The 17,839-nt window shown below is 38.6% G+C and overlaps 2 protein-coding genes across 5 annotated transcripts in view; both read left to right on the top strand.

Annotated features, from left to right (window-relative positions):
- The first annotated feature begins 51 nt into the window (after positions 1-51).
- Positions 52-12,102, top strand: ttk (ttk protein kinase). Of its 4 annotated transcripts, none has more exons than XM_036215989.1 (25): positions 52-205; positions 577-664; positions 744-966; positions 1,045-1,151; positions 1,231-1,371; positions 1,914-2,022; positions 2,103-2,184; positions 2,288-2,400; positions 3,458-3,545; positions 3,626-3,731; positions 3,815-4,037; positions 4,965-5,071; positions 5,329-5,469; positions 5,561-5,721; positions 7,287-7,420; positions 8,300-8,426; positions 9,075-9,167; positions 9,240-9,397; positions 9,468-9,619; positions 9,704-9,828; positions 10,872-10,946; positions 11,027-11,203; positions 11,306-11,402; positions 11,479-11,564; positions 11,642-12,102. In XM_036215989.1, the coding sequence occupies exons 2-25, from the start codon at positions 577-579 to the stop codon at positions 11,708-11,710; spliced, it is 2,982 nt and encodes a 993-aa protein (XP_036071882.1). In that variant the 5' UTR covers positions 52-205; the 3' UTR covers positions 11,711-12,102. The 4 variants fall into 4 exon arrangements, with proteins under 4 accessions (XP_036071882.1, XP_024124006.1, XP_024124004.1 ...); XM_024268238.2 differs by having other exon boundaries at positions 11,476-11,564; XM_024268236.2 differs by having other exon boundaries at positions 53-205; positions 3,623-3,731.
- A 1,698-nt stretch (positions 12,103-13,800) lies between these two features.
- bckdhb (branched chain keto acid dehydrogenase E1 subunit beta) overlaps positions 13,801-17,839 on the top strand; it is a 62,822-nt gene continuing 58,783 nt past the window's right edge. Inside the window, exons 1-2 of the mRNA XM_024268153.2 lie at positions 13,801-14,078; positions 17,341-17,418. Coding sequence (XP_024123921.1) covers positions 13,883-14,078; positions 17,341-17,418 — 274 coding nt within the window. The 5' untranslated portion in view covers positions 13,801-13,882. The remainder of the gene's footprint in view (positions 14,079-17,340; positions 17,419-17,839) is intronic.

Below are 17,839 nucleotides of genomic sequence, written 5' to 3'. Positions count from 1 at the left end.
ACCCCCCCTTACCCCCCTTCCCGGTACGTAATGACGTTTCTAGCGTGACGCAACAGAAGCCGCCCAATCACAACACGACCTCAGCGGAAGCGGTACATTTGAAAACTAGCAGTTGTAGTCGAGTGTTTTTCGACTCGGACTGTCGCAAATCTTTCTGAAGGAATTGTCTTTTTGTTCTATCTGCATACCTGACGGCCTAAACGCGGTGAGATTATTAAATATTTCTTTTAAAATAATACCGGTTTTTATCTTTACTATCTACAATTCAGATGACGTTTGAGCGACTTTCGCACTGTAGTAGAAAGTAATGCTAATCATTAGCTTGTTTGAAAAGAGCTCAGCTAAAAACATGACGGTAAAACTTGTCTTAAGGGAGATTAATCAAATCTGTTCTGGTGCTATTTAAAGTTCAACTTTATTTAACACTTATTAAATTTAAATAATATAAAACGAGATTTAAAAAAACATAGCTACGTGTACCCTAAAAGCAAGTATTTAGATTATTTTTTGTCTTAACAGCTTGAGATTATGAGGATGCAGACTTAACACGATCCCTTTTCCCTTTATGTGCTTCAGATGGAGGAAGAGGAGCACACAGACAGAAAGCAGCAGCTCGCTATGCTTTATCAAAAGCTGAATAAAATCAAAAAGTATCTTAACGAAGGTAATGAAGCTGTTGCACAGAAGAAGTATTGTGGGTTTTTCTTTAAACAATCCCCATGACCACTTTTCACTTGTCTCAGATGATACAGACAACATCAACAATGTCATCAGCTCAAATTCGCCTGAATCTTGTCTGGCTTATCTACTGGATCTGGAAAAGAAGGGGGATCCTCACCTGGATCATAACCATCTCACCCACCTCATACACTTTTGCACTAAAGTGTTCTCCAACATGCCGCTGGGAAAGCACTGTCAGAATGAGAGCTATGCCAGGATGCTGGTCAGGTTTGCAGAGCTTAAAGCGTAAGCATCAATCTTTAAACACACCAAGCAGATCTCAAATGTCATTGATGGAGAGTTAATTTTGCACTTTTCTCTCAGGATTCAAGATGTCAATGAGGCAGAAGCAAACTTCAATGTAGCAAGATCCCACAGTCCCAACTTTGCATTTGTGCACATTGCACATGCACAGTTTGAGCATTCTCAAGGTTTTTTCTGCTTTAAAAAAAAAGTTTTCACTCTGTAAGATTATGGTCTCATGACTTGTGCAATGTTTCATGCTTCCAGGTAACACCAAAAGAGGCATTCAAATGCTGCAGGATGCTATCAAGATGGGCGCGAAGCCCAAAGAGCTCCTGGAAACTGCCCTGCACGATATGCAACCAGGAAAAACACTTTCCCCCTTAGAGGATAAGGAAAACCTGCCATGTGAGAATTCTTTTATGTTTTCATTCATTTTAAGAATGATTAGATTCATAGTCATTTTTGGTTCTTTTGGAATCATCCTAATCAATCTGATTCACTGACTTAAAATACATTCAGAAGATCTTTAGCCAAAATATTAACCAGTGCGACTCAGAGACAAACACCTGGTACTGAACAGTGCAGGTGAAATCTTCCAGATTTCCTGTATTTCTTTCAAGATAATTAAGTGTAAATTGATAAAGTTCAGCCCACTGTTGTTTTTCCACATCAAAATAATACAAAAGGAAAATTATAAAAACGTGTGGTCACACGTCTGTAAAATTCAAAGTGCTTCCATAGATTGGACTGTAATGATAAGTTTTTGCTGCCATGTTTGTTGTTGTATCACACAGTGTGCTCTAAAATGTTTTTTCTCTATTCCGCATTACAGTAAATGCTGCAAGTGACATTTGGATTTTCCCTAGTGGGCTGAATAAAATCATTCTTAACTTTTCACAGTGGTGATGCATGTGTTGTGCTTTCCTTTTTAACCCCCCAAAATGTAGATCCTATAGTCCAGGATTCTGGGAGGAAATCCACAGAGTTCCAGAAAAAAGTCGGCAGAATATCTGATGGCACAGGCGAGCTGCAGCTCTCCAGCATTTTTAACTCTGGGTAACCAGAAACCCTGATTCAAATTGTCATTTGTTGGAACTATGCACTTAGAACATGTAACTTTGCTTTTTGGTTCTCAGGATGGAGCCTTTGTCTGGATCCTCAGTCGAACAGCTTCCTGGCTGGAGATTGGGATCTCATCGTAAGACGGCATCCTGCTTGGTGCGTGCGGTCCAGACTGCCAACATAGATTTTAGACTGCTGCAAGTTATAAGCAAGCAGTTTGTTAAACTTTTTGTTTGAATGTATGACCTTTATGTTGCAGCCAGGAAGGGTACCTGTAGTGCCTTTCTCTATTCAAGAAAATGAGGATGATGGAAATGTCCCAGATGTTCTACCTAAAAGAGGTGAAATGAGCATCCCCACAAGTTTGTCCAGGTATGCATTTATAAATGTATTTAGACTTATTTGAGCCTTTATTCTAGAAATATCTTCTTTTTTTATTGACACAGGAAAAGTGATGCTAAAAAGAACAGAGCATGACTTAAAAATCAGACATTAAATGGAGAAAGTTTATTTATTTATTTATTTTTATGCAGGCTTAAACTTAAAGACCCACTCTGATGAGAAATACATTTTTGGTGTTGTTAACATGTTTGTGTTGCATTTTACTCACAATGAAGAACGTATATACAGTGGTGGACAAAAGTGTTGGTACCCCTCAGTTAAAGAAGGACAAACCCACAATTCTCACTAAAATCACTTGAAACTTACAAAAGTAACAATAAATGAATTTTTTTAAATTAAACAATCAAAATCAGCCATCAATTTTGAATTGTTGATTAACATAATTATTAAAAAAAAAAACAAACTAATGAAACAGGCCTGGACAAAAATGATGGTACCTCAATAAAAGATTGAAAACTATTTGACCAGAGTGACATGATTAACTCAGGTGTGTCCTTTAATTGACATCACAGGTGTTTTATTTATTGTTACTTTTGGAAGTTTTAAGTGATTTCAGTGAGAATTGTGGGTTTGTCCTTCTTTAACTGAGGGGTACCAACACTTTTGTCCAACACTGTAATAGAAAATTAAACTCAAAATGGCATTTCTGAGTATTTCTTTCGTCAGATTGTTGTGAATCAGGAGCAAATGAAATAAAAGCCTTATTTTTGACTCCCTGCTCTGAGCTTGTAGCAATGGCGAGGAGAAGGGGGGCGGAGTTGCTCCACACCAACGGTCCCATCCACAACTTAGTCCAATTTCTAATGAACTCCTGCCACACTGCAGAAACTAGTAGAAAACAGAACAGGTGTTTTAGATTTGGTTAAACGGCATTAGAAACACTTTGAAAATAGTTTAAAAAAAGATAGCATTAGGTTTTTAAATCTCCTGATTTGAGCAAACATTCACAGAGTTATGCTTTTATCTATAGAAAACATGGAGCTTTAATTAAAAATAAAAACACCATTATATGTCATTTTTGTTGCAGGCAAACATCTGGCTCAAATGTGACCCCAGCATTTGGACTCTCTTCAATCAAGAAAACTGCTGAAGGTGGAGGTCTGCTTGGTGTTCGGGTGAGTGCAAATATGCTGCTTTAGGTTTAACTTTAATTTTTTTTCCCCTATTCATTCCAAATGTTCAACCTTTTTAGCAGCCAGCTCTCAGTCCAGAGCAAAGCCAGTGGGATGCTCAGGCAGTCGCAGAGTCAACAACTACACTCCTTCAATCGACCGTCACTAGAGAACCGCAAAGACTGGAAGGTAAAGCTGTTACAGGCTGTTTAGGTCAGTGTTATGTTGTATTTACGACTCGATTGATGGATAAACTTTTACTTCATTTTCAGACGTGACCTCCAGTTTTGATCAGATTGTGAATTCCAATTCTCCTGAGTCATGTTGGACATATCTGATGAACCTGGAGAGAAGAGGGAATCCTCACACAGACATCTGCCTCCTCAACAAGCTCAAGAACTGTTATTCCACCGTCTTCGCCAAGCTGCCCATCCGGCAGTACAGCAAAAACAGCAGCTACGCCAGAATACTGGTGAGATACGCTGAGCTGAAAGGGTGAGTCTTCTTGAATTTTTGTAAATTTCTGCTGTGAAAATTGTAGAGAATTTCTGCTACACATTCATCAAGTCTAGTATTTCTATTTAAAAAAAAATCTATTGAAAAAAAATCTATTTTATAAACTAGAATTTTGGTCATGCATGAGATTTTGCTCTGCTTTGATACCTTCATGTTTTTATTGTGTTTTCTTCAGTTTGTTTTATATTTAGTGCAGCTACAATTATTTTAATAGTCGACTAATCACAGATTATTATTTCCGATTAGTCGACTAATCGGGTCATGTGCAAAGTGTGTGTAAAGCACACAACTTGACCATCATTAGCTTTAAACTAACTAAAAACTAGATAAATAGCATTACCTGTGATAATGCTAGTTTGAATGCTGTAAGCTGAAGATGCTGAAGCTTATAGCTAAAAATTCTGAAGTTGATAGCTGAAATTCAAATTAGCCTAAAAAAATCCTAAACTAGCAAAAAATAGCTAGCATGCAGCTGAAATATTAGCTAAACTCCAAAATAGCCTAAAGACCTTAATAAATGCCAAAATAGTCCAAAAAGCTAGCATAATGCCATTATAACTTTCAACTTTACTACACTCCGACTCTATTTAATATAAAGTAACGACTTATTGGCTATTAAATTAGTCCTCGACTATTTTAATAGTTGATTAGTCGTCAATTAGTCGAATAATCGTGTTAGCACTATTGCTATGTTTTTATTCACTTATCTATTAAATTGTTTTCGTTATGTTGAGCTAATAAAATGTTTGATTTTTACAACAGTGATTTATAAATTAAGATGGCGATGAATATTTCCTTCTTCAGTTCCATGACCTAATCTGGATTTTTGTGAACTTTTAAACTAGTCTTAAAATTTTTATGTTTTAGACACTTGCATGATTTTCTTTTTTTTTCTGCGTGTTGCAGGATTGAGGATACAGACGAAGCAGAGGACCACTTCATAGTTGCAAGATCCAACTGCAAAGGGTTTGCATTCGTACACATTGCACACGCTCAGTTTGAGGTGTCTCAAGGTGAGTCTTCTGCAATGGTGCAATCATCTTTTTATTTAAAAAATTTTCCCTGAAGGGTTTAACAAAAACACAACCTGACAACAATGCACAATATTCTAAAAACAAACTTTAATGTCCAAATTTGACTGCATGGTTAAAACACAGTTATCTGAGCTCCCTCATTTTCAGCTTTTTTCCGTTTGAAATGTGCTGATCTGATCACATCAGTTTCTTTGTTGAAGTTCTATTGCTAAATGAAATTCTACTCTTATTTTTAGGCAATATGATGAAAGCATCTTCAATTTTGCTCAAAGCCCAGGCGCTAAACGCCCAGCCTTCTCAGCTCCTGAACATAGCAATCCGTAACCTTAAAGCAGGGGAAAAACAGCTACTGGATCCTGATGATGAGCTTCTCACAGGTAGGGACACGTTTTTAGACTGGCTTCATTGCTTCCAGTAGGTAAATGTGCTGATTTCCTCTTTTTTTTTTTTTTCTTCACATGGCGCCAGGAACGGCACAGAGTGGGTCGACCTGTGTGGACCACCAGGAAGTGCACGCTCCAGCACGGGTGCCCGCCACGCGCTCTGTGGACCGAGCAAAACCTGCCATCAAAGAGTCGGTCCCAGAGTGGAAGCTGCCATCTGCCGTCCATCGGCATGTTTCCCCAGAGGTTCGATGAGCTTTTTTTGATCATTTTTCTGAACCATGTCCAAATATCACATTTAATTAAAGCGGCAAGCGGCGTTGGATGGCCCGCAGTCGCTACCCGCACTCGTCGCCCACTCCCTCGCCGCTCACTTCCGCGCCGCCCTCTCCCTCGCCGCCCGCCCTGTCCTTCGCCGCCCGCTCATACGCACCAACACCGCGCTCGCTGCCCGTCCCTACGCACCATCGCCGCCCTTGACGCTGACCTTTGACCCAAACTCATTTGCTAAGCAGCCACTATGCACCAATACCCCCCCTCCCCTTACTGTATAGCTGTACTGTGATGTAAGTGAGAAATTGCTTAAAAAGGCACTTTTTTCAAAATGGCGCCTTTTCTGTTAGTGTTATCTCCATAGCAACCATTTTATGTTTTGTTCGCCTGAGGTCACCGAACAGATTGACGTTAGTTTCACAAGAATCGGCCAAAGTAAATTTTTTGATCTCCTTAGCAACGGAGGTTGTTTCCTTACCACACCCACATTCCCTATATTATCATATTTTAAGTTATAACACTTGTTAAAGCTTTAACTTGGGATGTAAGTGAGAAATTGCTTAAAATGGCACTTTTTTCAAAATGGCGGCTTTTCTAGATAGATAGAGATAGATAAAGAGATAGATACTTTATTAATCTCTGCAGAGAGAAATTTCCTGTCTGGTAGCTCAACCATGCACACCAGCAGTCACAATAAAAAGACATAAGATCAACAACTCAGTAAAATAAAGCATAGATAAACAGAACAAGAACATAATAAAAACACGAGTGTGATAAAAAGAATACTAAAAGTTACCTTAAAATAGGAATGATAAAATAAAAAAATAGAAAGTACAGACTAAATAAAATGCGCAGAATAAATAAATAAAATGTGCAGATAAAATGCAAATACAATAAAATGTGCAGTAACATGTGCAGTCAGTAGTGCCTGTTATAAAACCTCATGGCAGTCGGGATAAAAGACCTCCTAACCTCTCTGTTCTGCAGCGCAGTGAGATGAACCTCTGATTGCGACTGCTTCTCAGAGAGGCCAGGGTCATGTGCAGTGGGTTCTTTTTGTTTTTCAGAATGGCCTCCAACATTATGGGATGGCCGTCAAGCCGTAGGCTCTAATGTTCCAGGGCTTATCCCTGACACGTGCCATGGACTTTCGTTTGCATATTTCGAAATATTTTTTTTTGGTCCTATAAGCGATTTTCGGCCCATTAATTTTTTTTTACGGAAACACTCGCCGTGATGTCATCGTTTTGGGCGGGGTCACGCGCAACATGCCAAAAATTCATTTTCAATTTTCCCTAGGTGTGATAAAATTTTGAGGTACTTTTCGTTCATGTGGCGGGGGTGAAATTTTGGCTCAAAGGCGCAGAAAGATAGAATGTTAAAGCAAAAACAATATGGTCCTTGCAGTCAGTAGACTGCTGCTGCGGGCCATAACAAGACAAAATCTCATTTAGAATCGCTTATGTTGCAAGTTACTCCTGTTATGCTTAACTTGATAAGTTATTTGACATCGATGTGCTTGTTTTTATCCATTTTAGGAGAAAAGAACAACACCCCCTTTTGCTTGTCAGGGGGAGTCTTTGCTGACTCCGTCCTTCCAGCTTCCATCCAGAGTGAACCCTCAAACGGTCTACCAGACGCCATGCAGCAACTGGAACCCACATCCTAACAGGTCTTTTTCTAATGGGTTCTTTTATTTTGATGCACACAACAAATCTTAAGATTTGAACCCCTTAATACTGAGTGTCGAGTAGTGGTGCCACAAATGATTATTCTAATAACCGACTAATCACCGATTATTTTTTTCCTATCGGGTCACACACAAAGTGGATGTAAAGCACAAATCTTCACCATCATTAGCTTTGAATCGTGCAGCCTCTGTCCTTCATTAGTTTCTGGGATTAAAACAAGATTAAATCAAGTAAGGTCTGCATCTGAAACGAGGAACTATTTTTTCACAAGATAAAGTTTTGGTCGCAGTTACTCAAATATTAAAAAGAAAAAAAAATTTGGGTGCTGAACACTCACAACTTTACTACACTCTGACTCCATATAATAAAAAGTAACAACTAATTGACTATTAAATTAGTCAACTATTTTAATGGTCGAAAATCGTGGCAGCCTTAGTATCAAGCAGGGAGGCACTGGGTCCCATTTTTAGAGTCTTTGGTATGACTTATCTGGGATTTGAACTCACAACATTTCCAGTCTCAGGGCGGACACTCCACCACAAGGCCATTTAGCTGGTGTTCTCATGCATGTGAAGGTTTTGTCCGGTTTCCTCAAACTTTTCAAAAACATGCTTCATAGGTTACCTGATGATTCTAAATTGCCCCTAGGTTGTGCTCTGTGGCTCAACAGACCGGTGACCTGTTCAGGGTAAATCCAACCTCCCCCCTTTAGTAGTTGGGATAGGCTCCAGCAACCTCGTGATGAATGGATCTCTGATGCTGAATGCTTTGCCGTATTATCATTTGTTTATAATATATCATGATTTTCATGAACATACCACATGAAGTGTCATAGTTGTCTGAATGTATCTGCTCTTCAGCTTCATCACTCCTGTTGTGAAAGGAGGTCCAGAAGTGTCGTCCTCTACAGTGGCAGCTCACAGAACCAGAGGGCTTCAGCAGTCCAACACGCCTCTGAACCCATCGCCCTCTTTCCAGACTCCACAGGTAGTGTCATTTTGGGTCTGATTTGTGTTCAAAAAAGAAAAATGTTTATATTGATCTTTTAGGACCTTTTTTTGTTTAGACTGATATTTTTTTTGCTTATATTTAAATGCGACCAGCAAAAAAATGTATGGAGATTCCTGTCTGTCACATGTAATACATTTGACCAGTGCTGCATTCCCCGCACATATTTTAAATACATCCAGTGTCACTGTTGGTCGAACCTAACCCTACCCTTAACCCGTCGTGGGGTCCATGCAGCCAAGAAAAAAGTTCAACACTGGCCAAATGGATTTAGAAAATTATGTTTGAATAGTCGCTTTCTTTTTTTAATGTTCATTTAGGCTTTATTTCTTAGTTACATTTTAAGACCACAATTGACGCTTTTTACTTCTTTTGAAATATTTGTAGCAAAATGATTTTATTACCTGAAAAGACCCACAACTCCTTTAATAACTTTCATCGTTTTGATTATTTAGTGTGAGTACATTTTAGCCATGACAGTGAAATACATTCAGTGGGATTAAAAGTCCATCAGAACTTGTTTGGAACTTAAGTTTGACATGCTTTTGAATGCTTAAAAAATATTTATATTGTCTGTGACTTCATTCTGTGTGCATCTAAATTGAACTAATTTAAATCTAATTTTAGGCCTCACTGAGATCTTTATCCAATGAATCCATCACCATTAAGGGCAAGCAGTTCTTTGTTCTTAAGATTATCGGGCGTGGAGGATCGAGCAAGGTAAAAACTCCTCCTGATCTTTAATGTTGGAGACCTTCTGGTAGCTGCTAACGCAGTCGCCTCCTCTTCTAGGTCTACCAGGTCCTTGATCACAAAAAGCAGCTGTTTGCTGTCAAATATGTGGACCTGGAGGAAGCTGACGCTCAGACCGTAGAGAGTTACAAAAATGAAATTGAACATCTGAACCACCTGCAGCAGTATAGCGATCAAATCATCAAGCTCTACGATTAGTGAGTACAGTCCACACACAGACTCACTGGGAGGTAGAACAACCTCCTTCAGGCTCTCATGTGTTTGCAGTGAAATAACCAACAGCTACATCTACATGCTGATGGAGTGTGGGAACTTGGACCTGAACACCTGGCTGCGGAAACGCAAATCTGTGAACCCACTGGAGAGAAAGTTTTACTGGAAGAACATGCTGGAGGCCGTCCAAACCATCCACAGACACGGTTCCTTATCTCTGATCCTTCTGTTCCACGTGTGTTTTCTTGAACCCTTCTTTATCTTTGTAACCGCCGTGTTTGTTTTTCCAGGAATCGTCCATAGTGACCTGAAGCCTGCAAACTTCGTCATTGTGAACGCGTCGCTGAAGTTGATCGACTTCGGCATCGCCAACAGAATCCAGCCTGATGTGACCAGCATCATGAAGGATTCTCAGGTGAGTCGCACCTTTAACCCTTTCACTTCTAATGTTGACATTCTTTTGACTGTTGTAACTCTTAAATAATCATCGCAAATCTGCTGATGTTGAAGCGGAGAAAAGCGGCTTTGCACAGTTATACAACACTTTCCATTAATGTGTTGCAAATCAGTGCATGGCAGTCATGAAAAGTCACTTCTCTTCGTGTCATCGTCCACTGATTCTCATTGATTTTCATAAGCAGTCAAAGATTTACAGAATAGCAGAGTGTGTGTTATTTGTGTGGCGCCAGTGAAGTCTCTAGTGTTTAAGGGCTGTCCTAGATTATCTCAGGTAAACTAATTTGTAGGGCTGTGCACGTTGATGCGTTAACACATGTGGTTAACAAATTATGATCAATACATTAATATTTATTAACGCAAATGAGTCGCACGTCACGGAGCAGCAGTCTTTCGCTTTGCCTTGTGGTGCAGTCATCCACAGCGTGTATTAAAACACTTTTTTTCCCTACTTGTTGAAGTGAAATCAGGTCAGTTCTGCCATTTAGATTGCAATGACTTTCACTGAAAAAGGAAGTGTTGTTTGAGGATGTTGGCTAAAGAAAATCATATAAATTGGAACTTTCTCTAGAAAAGTATATTTTTGCATCTAAAAGACCTTTTAATTTTTTGCATTTTAAAATACAAAAACTTCTGTCTGACCACCAATATGTAAATAAATGAGATGAATCACCTGTTTAGAATATAATTTACACTATAACATTAGTCACCTTTTTTTATTAATATGTTATCTAATTCAAATACATTTTATTTATATAGCACCCGTCATGTAAAGAGACAGCTCAAAGTGCTGTACATGACAAATAAAAATACTAGAAGAACCATAATAATAATAAACACAGAAACAAATGGATAAACCAGAAAAGATTAAAAGAAAACTCAAAGCAAGCAGTACACGGAGGAGTAACCTGAAGGTGCTGCCTACCCTGTCCTCTCTAGACTAACAGATACTAAAAACTCTTGAAGAAATTGCCTCACATCTCCAATATTTACTGTCCTCAGGTGGGAACCCTGAACTACATGCCCCCGGAAGCCATCAAAGATACTTCGTCCCAGTCTGGAAAAGCTCGCTCAAAGGTTCTAGTCTTCTTTGAAGCTCATCTAACAGCTTTCATAAGCCTTAAACGGGCCAACACTGATGCCTTATTGTCATGCAGATCAGCCCTAAAGGAGACGTGTGGTCGCTCGGCTGCATCCTTTACTGCATGACTTATGGGAAGACTCCGTTTCAAAGCATCACTAATCAGATGGCCAAGCTGCACGCCATCATAGACCCCTCCCACAAGATCGAGTTTCCTGACATTTCAGAGAAGGACTTGCTGGACGTTTTAAAGGTAAATAAGTGAGACTGGGCACTCAAACGGCTGAAGTTAGACATCCAGATCTCTAGCTGTAATATTTTGGTCATATGTTAACAAACGTCTTCATTTTTCCAGAGGTGCTTGGTACGAAACCCTAGAGAGAGGATCTCGATCGCAGAGCTGCTGGATCATCCATATCTCCAGCTGAAGCCGCAGGCCTCACCTGAACCAGGTACATCTGATCCAGAGGAGGAAATATCGCCAGAAAAACTCTTTGCTAACACGTGTTTAAACCTGCATTCCAGCAGAACATCAATCTAATGGGGACCTTAAGAGGATCCTGACGGACCTGGCCGCCCTGCAGTCTCCAAGCAGCATCATCCGAGCCGCAAACGTAAGACCTGCTTTGACTGAGCGTAATCCCACAGACGACTCTCTGGAAGTGCTAACCTTGTCTTCTCTCGCAACCAGAATTTGGCAAAAATGTGCAACAGTGGCAGGAGGCTGGATGTTGCAGAGTGTGCAAAGTCATCTACCTAAAAACCCTGGAACATGTCACATGGATGTTTCTTCCTCTTCCTTTCTGACCTCCTCGTAACCACTCGATGTTCTGCTGAAAGAAGCTAACATATTCATGTTTGTATTTTCATTTTTTTCTGAACTCGTCACTTTTACTGATTTTTATTTTTACTTTGTATGTAAAAAGTTCAAGCAAAAACACAACATGGAGAAATAAACAAATTGTGTATCTTATAAAGTTTCATTCATACGACTACTAATGGAAGCGGACCCTTTAAGTCACTTGTTTCATAGTTAGAATCTAGACTTGATCTAGTTATTGTGCAAGTCACCTAATTAGTTGTTTTTATTTCATGTAACTTTTTTTTATCAGCCCATACCTGTACATTAAAGTGCTCAGTTGTTTCTGGGTTTAACGCTTGCCGTTACATTAATAGTCCATAAATGTGACCAAAAAAAAAACTGTTTTGAAACAACATGAACAACGTTTTGTTGAACTGGAACTCCTGTCGTTATTATGAACAAACTAAACAAAATTAATGGTTTGTTTTAGGGGGGAATTTTGATGTGCAATGCACATAAAAAGAAATCTTTGAACACATTTGACTACATATTACAGCAATATTACATAAAAGGCCATTTCATGAAAATAAATAGCGGACGTGTACGTGAGATGCACTAATTTAATTCGTTTTTTTCAACGTAGAATTAAAGATCTGTTAAATTAAATTTAAAAAAGGGCACAAGCGTGGTTAAGCTGCTGTTAAAATAAAGCAAAAAAGCAAATTAAATGTTTTGTAAGAGTTGTGACCAGTCTAACCAGCAGTTTAAAAATTAAAAAAAGGATATTAATGTGAGTTTTTTTTTTCTATGAGAAAGTAAAGATAAGAATATAGAGCCAAGCCCAAAACTATATAAAAAAAGATGAATGAGATTATCTTCCGTACAAGGAACGGATGTTAATTAAGTTAGTATTCTAAATGGCACAATCACATACTGCAAAAAAACAGAAATACAAGTATAGCACAGACAGGTGAAGTTATATTTGCCCATGAAATGTCCTATTATAAAAAGAAAAACAAGTAAACAGAATATTACTGAACTATGCAGTAAATGTTACATTTAGATCCAAATCGTTTTTTTATGACTGCAGTTAGGCACCACAGGTAAGTTAAAAACTGAAAAACTTTCCAAAATAAAGATTTTTACAAAATTTGCCTTTTTTTCTGTAAATTTTATTTTTTATTCAAATTTTACTCTGGTGAAAATTCGGTTAAAAATGTTTTTCATTTCAGAGGTATCCAATCTTTTTATTTATATATTTTTAATTATTGACACCCAAAACAACTGTAGAGAAGTAAGTTTTGTTGGGCAGAAAATAAACAAATTGTTTCGATAACAATACAAATATTTTTAACATGCAAGCATGATTTTGGATTCCAATTCCAGTCTTGAGAGATTTTCTTTTATTGAGCTCTATCACTTGAAAAACAGACTTTTTAAGTGAAAAACAGACAAATCAGATGACACCCCACACCGTATAACTACAAATACAGTTTGTTCATGTAAATACACCCAAGACTGATCGTTGAGTCTGTATAGAGAGGGCAGGAATTTCTATAAGATTCTGAACAGATGAATGAGATGCCTGCATAATCCTATCCCAATTTACCACCGGTCACACCGCCCTCTCTTTTAACCAATCACAGGCGTCGTTGCTTCAAAGATGCTCTTAAAAAAGTAAGATAGAAAGAGCGTTCACTCTGCTCCTATTTTCATGGGTCAAAATTCACCCCCAACCCCCCTTGGTTTTTGTTTTGGTTCCGTTTTTTTAGTTATTGCATTTTTTACTTTTAGTAAGTTAGTAACTTCGTTAATTAGTTGGCTTTTAAGTAAGTATTAAACAAAAGATAAACTCCATTTCAAATTCATCATTTGGCCATTTCTTAAAAGGGTTTTGATTTTTGTTTTTCAGCACTGTGTATGAATCATATTGATATAATAAAGTTATTTTGGCAATGTTTTTTATGACACTGATCGTAATGCATGCCGAGAACACAATGTCTCATATCTCTAACGTTACTTGGTTGGGGTGTTCCATGTTTTCTGTACCGAGTGATGCCATCGTTCCAACAATGAAGGATCTTTGTCATTTCGCTCGCTTGTCCTTCCTGGTCACTGACATCAACAATAATGGCGGCTGCTGCACGGTTCTTCATTCGAGGAGCAAACTATAGACTCCCCGTCTCCTCGGTCGGCACCGGGACTAGCGGTTCTGTTGGAGCAGCTTTACTCAAACTTTCTCCGAGCTGCAGCTCTCGTTCAAAAACACAACGGAGACATGCAGCCCACTTTACCTACCAGCCTGACCCCGTCCCGACACAATATGGTGAGCGCCTTTACCAACCGGCTAGCATCGGCTGGTCCGACTTAGAACAACAACAGAGAGTTTAAATGATAAAACGGCTTTTTATGTACCTGTAAAAAACAAATAAATTCAAATTTAACGACCACTGACAAAATAATAACGCAACGTTTTCTGACCAGAAACTTTTAGAGGTTAAACTTCACACATTTGATCATTATTCATTGAAATCTACATTACCCATACTTTATAGACTTTTATTGTTGGTATAAAGTTAATATTTATTTCGAATATTAAATTATTCTGTGTGCATTTTGTTATAATTTCATCATGTCAAATGTGTAAAGTTTGAACATTTTATATTATCATTCACTAAGCAATGTTTGCACAGCATTAACAGTTTTGCTACTATGTTTCATGTTCATTTTTGGTTAAAAAAAAAAAAAGTTATAATACATTGACTATTAACAAATTCTCAGCATAAAAAGAAGTCTAAAGACTTTGAACTAAAGAATAAACTTGTGTTGTATCCCAGTGGCGGGCCGTCCATTTCACACCTAGGCCTTCAGTAGTGCTCCATCTGAATCAATCCAACCCCCATTAACTATTTTATGGCAATAAAACTTCTACTGCAGGTACAACTGCCACACACACACCAAAAGCATAAAGATTAACCTGATAAAATTTCAATATTATGTAGGGAGATAGCAAAATTTTACTCACCAAAAATCCAGATTATTTAAACACAAAATCCATCCTTTCTATCCTCAAGATTTCAATCACTCAGTCGTGCAGAATCCGTGCGTTTCGCAGATGGAAAGTGTTCCGTGGCTGTGATAAGCTGGAAAAAGCTGCATGCGGGAAATGTTCTGGTATTCCTGAAGCCTCTTGTGGTCGAGGAGGGAGACAAACATCAGTTTTTGTGATCGATCAAGGTCTGTGTCTGGAAAATAATATTGTCGGTAGTGCGCGCGAGGATTTTGGGCTGCACCTCTTCGTGAGCTCGGAGCGCCCGCGGTGCGTTCAGGGGCCTCGTAGATTTCCTCGTATCAGCTTCTCTCCCGCTCAACGGAGTCACGGAACTCCTTTACCCGTGCCAGACAAAACTGTGCCACAACTTTACCCAGACATTCATTTTCCACCAAAAATCAGACGATGAGACGCTTTCCACTGGTAATATCTTCAAACCTGACACGCCGCTCCTCGGCACCTGTGTCCGTCACATAACGCAGAACCAGAGCGAGATGCGAGCTATCCAATCAAAGCTCGTGAAAATGATGACGTTTCCGTGCGCCTGCTAGCTGGCGTTGGTTTCGCCTACTCCAAATCTGATTGGTTGAAGCAACAGTTTGGTCGACAATTATTTTATGCTACAGGGCCCGCAGAACTGATTGTGAAGGCCTCCGGGCAGATTTCTTTGACCCTAGCAACAAATGGTGCTGCAATGTGATTGGTTAATGCTTAAATAGGAAAATACACGTCTGGAAGCAGCGCAACCAGGGAGACAGCAATGAAAGGACGAAGACAGAGCATTTGGAATTATAGAATACGTATTCACGGAAATAAATAATTAATATCAGTCTGTGATTCAGATATTTTTAGGCCAGCAGAGAAGGCCTTGCAGGCCCTGACGGCCCACCACTGTTGTATCCATACTCCTTAAAAATACTTAGAAATGAGTACTTTCTCGCTCATTTCTAAAATGTTGACAAACGATTAAATGATCAAAACTGATCAAAACCAGTGTTTTACTTCTGAATAGGATAGCTATTTGTGTTATTCTCCTGTTAACATCATTTGCATTTAGAAGTTCACACACATTAAATAATGAATTAAATGCAATATCTCTCGTTGTTAACCCAAAATTAATGTTGATTCAAGTTTTTATTTAAATATGTTTTTCCTGACAGACTTTTTCTTATTGTATTTCATTCTTCAAATACAAAAATTCACGATAGTATTTGGTAATATATAATTCTGCTCTATGTGGAAAAATTGAAAAGTATCCCATTGGCTTCACGGTGGTGCAGTGGTTAGCGCTCTTGCCTCACAGCAGTTCAAGTCACGGCTTGGGGACCTGAAACAGAATCATCAATGGGGACCTTTCTGTGATCATGTGTGGGTTTTCTCCAGGGACCACAGGTTCCTCCAGCCATCCAAAACATGCTTCATAGGTTAATTGTTTACTCTAAATTGTTCCTGTGTATGCATGTGTGTTTGATTGTGGCCCTGCGACAGACTGGCGACCTGTTTAGGGTGCATCCTGCCTTTGCCCAGAGGTGGTCAGGTTAGGCTCCGGCACCCCCATGACCCTGAAAGAAACAAAGCGGTTTAGAAAATGGATGGAAGGATCCCATTGGAAGAAAAAAAAATAGACATTCAATATTATTATAAGGGTTCAAAGAATGCAGACCGATTAGTTGGCAAAAATAGAGAAGAAATACTCCAATGTAAGGTTAAATAAAGAGGCTGGAATGACCCAGTTTTTACTCTGATCTATCTAAAAACAGAATGTGCAAAATATCAAATTTTACAGCAGAGCTGAAACATGAACTTTAACTTTCCCCATGCAGATTTACTGCTGTGCTTTGAGGTTTTTGTTCCAATGTATGCCCTTTTAACATCTATAAAAATCTGCTTTTGTGGAAATTTGTAAATTAATATTCTTATATAAGCGAAGATTAGGAAGAAAGAAAATTCTCATCTTAGTCTAGATATGTAAAATTCCGGGCCTTGATTGCTGGGATCTCCAAACTATTTTTTCCAGCAACTCTGGCTTTCCTTCTGCTGATTACCTTGATCAGGTGTGTTTACCAATGTGAAGCTACAGCGCTTGGTTAGGTGGAAAGCATGTAGGAGACTGACACTCTGAAGTTTGTCTGCTTTGGCCGAGCAGAACTGTAGACCCACAAAATCAAATGGTTGGGGGTGTTTATTGAAACAAACTTTTTACTGATCAGAAATAGTGTGACTGGCCTGTCACGCTGCGACTGTTTATAGGTTTGTTTTTAGAGGGTACCAGACCCAGGCTCTTTAAAAGGCCTTTACTTAAATCGAAGTTTTGGTCTGAAGAACTTTAGAACAATTTCAATGTTCTATTTTTGTGTGAGAAAGACTTATAGATGATGGTTATTGAAGAACTGCTGCAAAGTTTGCATCGTAGGTTGTTCTACCTACACCAGTGTTTTTCAGTCATATTTTGAGGTCCATGATGTTGGTGATTATCTATTCTAATTTCATGTTACATGTTTTTGCACTTCTTTGAGTTGATTATTTGTATTTCTAGGTGAAACTCAGAAGATGAACTTGTTCCAGTCAATTACAAGTGCCTTGGACAACACGCTCTCCAATGATCCCACTGCAGGTAAGCTGTGAAAGGCAGTAAATGGATTCAGTCAAATTCCATGGGATTCATGTATTACATAGGTGAATGAGTAATGAGTAATTGTGCTGTGTGAGGCTAAATTACACATGGATGACATTGGTTCAGTTTATCAAGCTAAAGCCACTCAGTTCAATATGGTGTTCAAGTGGAATACTTTCTCTCTTTTAGTTGGAATTTACAAACATAAATGCATTTATTAAATCACCATAAATAAACATAGAGATAATATAAACTACTATATTTTTTGGACCTTAAGGCACACTTAAATCAGTTCCTATTCTCAAAATTGTACATTATTCCTTATTATCTGGTGGGTCTTATGTGTGAAAGACTTATTACTGACCATAAAAGAGGCACACATAAATTAAACACAAAGTTAACTAGAAAAACTTCCCATCAA

This window comes from Oryzias melastigma, linkage group LG16, assembly GCF_002922805.2.
Source record: "Oryzias melastigma strain HK-1 linkage group LG16, ASM292280v2, whole genome shotgun sequence".
Classification (NCBI taxonomy): Eukaryota; Metazoa; Chordata; class Actinopteri; order Beloniformes; family Adrianichthyidae; genus Oryzias; species Oryzias melastigma.
This window is presented reverse-complemented; position numbering and strand designations above follow the sequence as displayed.

What these genes read in the sequence shown, in the direction of transcription:
- ttk (XM_024268235.2), top strand. Translation starts at nt 577, where the DNA reads ATGGAGGAAGAGGAGCACACAGACAGAAAGCAGCAGCTCGCTATGCTT. An exon ending in GGATAAGGAAAACCTGCCAT is followed by an intron (nt 1,372 to 1,913) that starts GTGAGAATTCTT and finishes CCCAAAATGTAG; the next exon opens with ATCCTATAGTCCAGGATTCT. An exon ending in CTGGAAAAGCTCGCTCAAAG is followed by an intron (nt 10,947 to 11,026) that starts GTTCTAGTCTTC and finishes ATTGTCATGCAG; the next exon opens with ATCAGCCCTAAAGGAGACGT.